General features: G+C 33.8%; 1 protein-coding gene across 1 annotated transcript; it reads right to left on the reverse strand.

The window, feature by feature from the left end:
• Positions 1-926: 926 nt before the first annotated feature.
• LOC112416247 (uncharacterized) lies at positions 927-2,634 on the reverse strand. The gene is made up of 2 exons (XM_024769437.2): positions 2,566-2,634; positions 927-2,144 (listed from the first exon to the last, which is right to left on the reverse strand). Exons 1-2 carry the CDS (start codon positions 2,580-2,582, stop codon positions 974-976), a joined length of 1,188 nt encoding a protein of 395 aa, XP_024625205.1. The 5' UTR covers positions 2,583-2,634; the 3' UTR covers positions 927-973.
• Positions 2,635-3,070: the final 436 nt, after the last annotated feature.

Below are 3,070 nucleotides of genomic sequence, written 5' to 3' on the forward strand. Positions count from 1 at the left end.
ATTAAACTACATGATTAACATTAAAAAAAAAAAATCTACATTTAATCAGATTAAACTAAATGACTCATCTCAAAAATATTGAAAAATCATTCATGATAATTTTTTTTTTTTTACAGCAAACACTAATTAAAAGTATACTTTTTACATGGAAAAACCAAAATATAAAAATTATTGTAAAAAATATATCAAAGACTTGTATTAATTTCTTTTCACATGAGCATTGTTACTTTTGTTTTTGTACGCAAGCCACATTTTATCATTTGGGCTTATTGAGAGGCCCATTATACCAATAGTCCACTACTCACTAGTAAACACCAACAACAAACCCTAGGACGTTATACCCCACACCCCTACATTTATACCTTCACTCCAACAATTTTTTAAAATTCCAATTTTACCCCTATTACTATATAATCTTTTGCACATAAATTTTTCACCCTCATTTTCAACATCTCCTAATTCAGGATGAGTTCACCCCCACATGATATTTTTCCAGGTACTTATTTCCTTTTTTGTTTTTCACTATCAAACGTTTCCGAAAATATTTCGAAATATTCATATTATATACGTTTCCGAAAATAATAAGGAATATTCATATATACGTTTCCGAAAAAATCCAGAATACTAGTGTGATAAGCTTTCCGGTTTATACCAAATAATTTCGTACAGAATGTAAACAAACTACCGGAAATGTTCATTGATTAGTTTCCAGTGCATTTAATTTAATAGTTTCTTATTCTTGATTCCTCATAAACGTTATATCAATAGTTTTTTATATTACTCATAAATGCTAATTACTACCAGTGGCGGAGTCAGTAAATTTATAGAGTTTGGGCGAAAAATTTATCGTAAATTCACATGTGACATAATATATATAAATAGTCATATATCAAAATAAAAGAGGATCGTCATTTTTTCTACAAAAGTACAGGTTTGAAATAAGAGAGATGAAATATAACCTGTCAATAGCGTGCTAAATAAAATTAGGAGGTAAATGCCCTTTCCGAGACCTCTTTACGGTGAATGTTCGAATAATATCAACATCATCAAGTGACTTGAATATCTCCCGCTCGGTGTAACGTATCATCAAGTCATTTAACCACACATTGTTCATCTTGTTGCGCAATTTAGTCTTGATAATCTTCATTGCTGAAAAAGCTCTTTCAACGGATGCTGTCGACACCGGCAATATCAAAGTCAACTCAATGAGTTTGTAGACCAATGGAAATACCAAATGTTTCTCAGTTTGAACCATCTTCATAGCCAAACTTTGAACATCTTCACAAGAAGAAAAGGAAGCATGCCTTTTCACTTGAAGTACATAAGTCTCAAGTTGCTCCCTTATTGTTCCACGGTCATCATTAGAAAAATCTGCATGATATATATCAGCAAGACGAGCAAGCTTATCAACATCAAACTTGAAGAAAGAGTTCTTGGGGTCAAGACATGAGAAGCAATTAAGCACAGTGTGACTTCCTTCACTGAAGCGATGATCCATCTCCACACATATTTTGTCAATAGCAACATAAAAAATCTCGGCCCGGTAATGGTGAAGATTAGTAACAGTCCTCCCTTCTAATCTTGAACGACCTCGAACCGGTATTTCTTCATCCATATTTGGCACCAGAATACCTTTAGCAACACAAAATTCTTGTGCATCAACAAATAAATTATCCCAACCACTATCTCTCAATGTGGCCAACCGAGTTTTGACTACATTAATTAATTCCATGGCGAGCACAATATTAAGATCTTTTCTTTGCAAGATTTTTGAAAGCTCGTTTGTGATACCAAACAACTTTAACATTAACTTCAAAATGAAAGCAAATTTAAAGCTCTCCATTTTTTCTATCAAACCCGCCGCTTGAGATGGTCCACGTCCATCTTCATGAACCATACTAAGCACCACTAACACGGAGGACCACATCTGATCCAGACGAAGCAAGGTAGTATGATGTGAAGCATTAAATTCACCTCTCATATTTGAAGCCCCATCATATCCTTGCCCTCGTATCCTTGAAATAGATAACTTGTAACGATCAATAATATCATAAAGAGCATTTTTTAGTGCCTCGGAAGTAGTATCTTTGACATGATGCAGAGCAAGAAATCGTTCCACAACTTCCCCTTTGTCATTCAAGAACCTAGAAAACAAATTCAACAAGGTTATAGCAGATTGCAGATCATGTCATTGTTACTATTTCACTAGGTATTAACTACTGTCAATAGATTCTATTTCAGATCATGGTATCAACTACTGTGATTGCAATTATTTTCTGTGATGGATTCTGTTTCTCAATTCTCATCATGATATCAACTCAAAAAATAGATATCAACTACTGCCATTGTGTATTTTATTATTAAATTGTCATTGCAATTACTACTGCCATTGCTTCTATTTTATTATTACTAATGTCAATAGATATCAGTTACTATATAACCATATCAAGAAGCTTTCTTAAAAAAAAAACCATATCAGGAAGCTATATCACGTGAAACACAAAACAAAACATTTAACCTACTGAAACACAAAACAAAATGAGGAAAATACAACTACTAACTAACCTTAACATTACCGCCATTTGCTCTTTGACGGTGTTATCATGGTTTTTGGGTGCCAAGCCATTAATTGGACTTGTACCTTTCGACCGTTGATATCCCTCTTTTTTCTTGGGAAGGGTAAAAGGAGAAAAACCCTTGAGTTTCCGAATTCGGGGGTCATTTTCGCTACGGGAAGGTGTTAGGCACCCGGAGCGATTATGGTATTCCATAAGAACCGCTTTCCTAAGTTTATTTCTACGCTTTAATTTTATTGATTATTTGTAAAAAAGAAAGTGTGATTAGTTAAGAATGGGGATGAGAAGAAGTAGAATTTGATTTTATTTCGGCTTGGATGAGTTTTGACTCATTGCCTACGTACCCTTTTAAGGGATCAAAACCGATCGTAGTTCATTCTCAAAAATGGTTTTTGTTTTTGTTGGTTGATTTTAAGTTTGAAAAGAGATTTTGAAGAATAGAGATGAGAGGCCTCAAGGGCGTGAGATTTGGAAAAAAGTGAGGTGGAGTTTAG

Source organism: Medicago truncatula, chromosome 7 (assembly GCF_003473485.1).
Source record: "Medicago truncatula cultivar Jemalong A17 chromosome 7, MtrunA17r5.0-ANR, whole genome shotgun sequence".
In the NCBI taxonomy this organism is placed as follows: Eukaryota; Viridiplantae; Streptophyta; class Magnoliopsida; order Fabales; family Fabaceae; genus Medicago; species Medicago truncatula.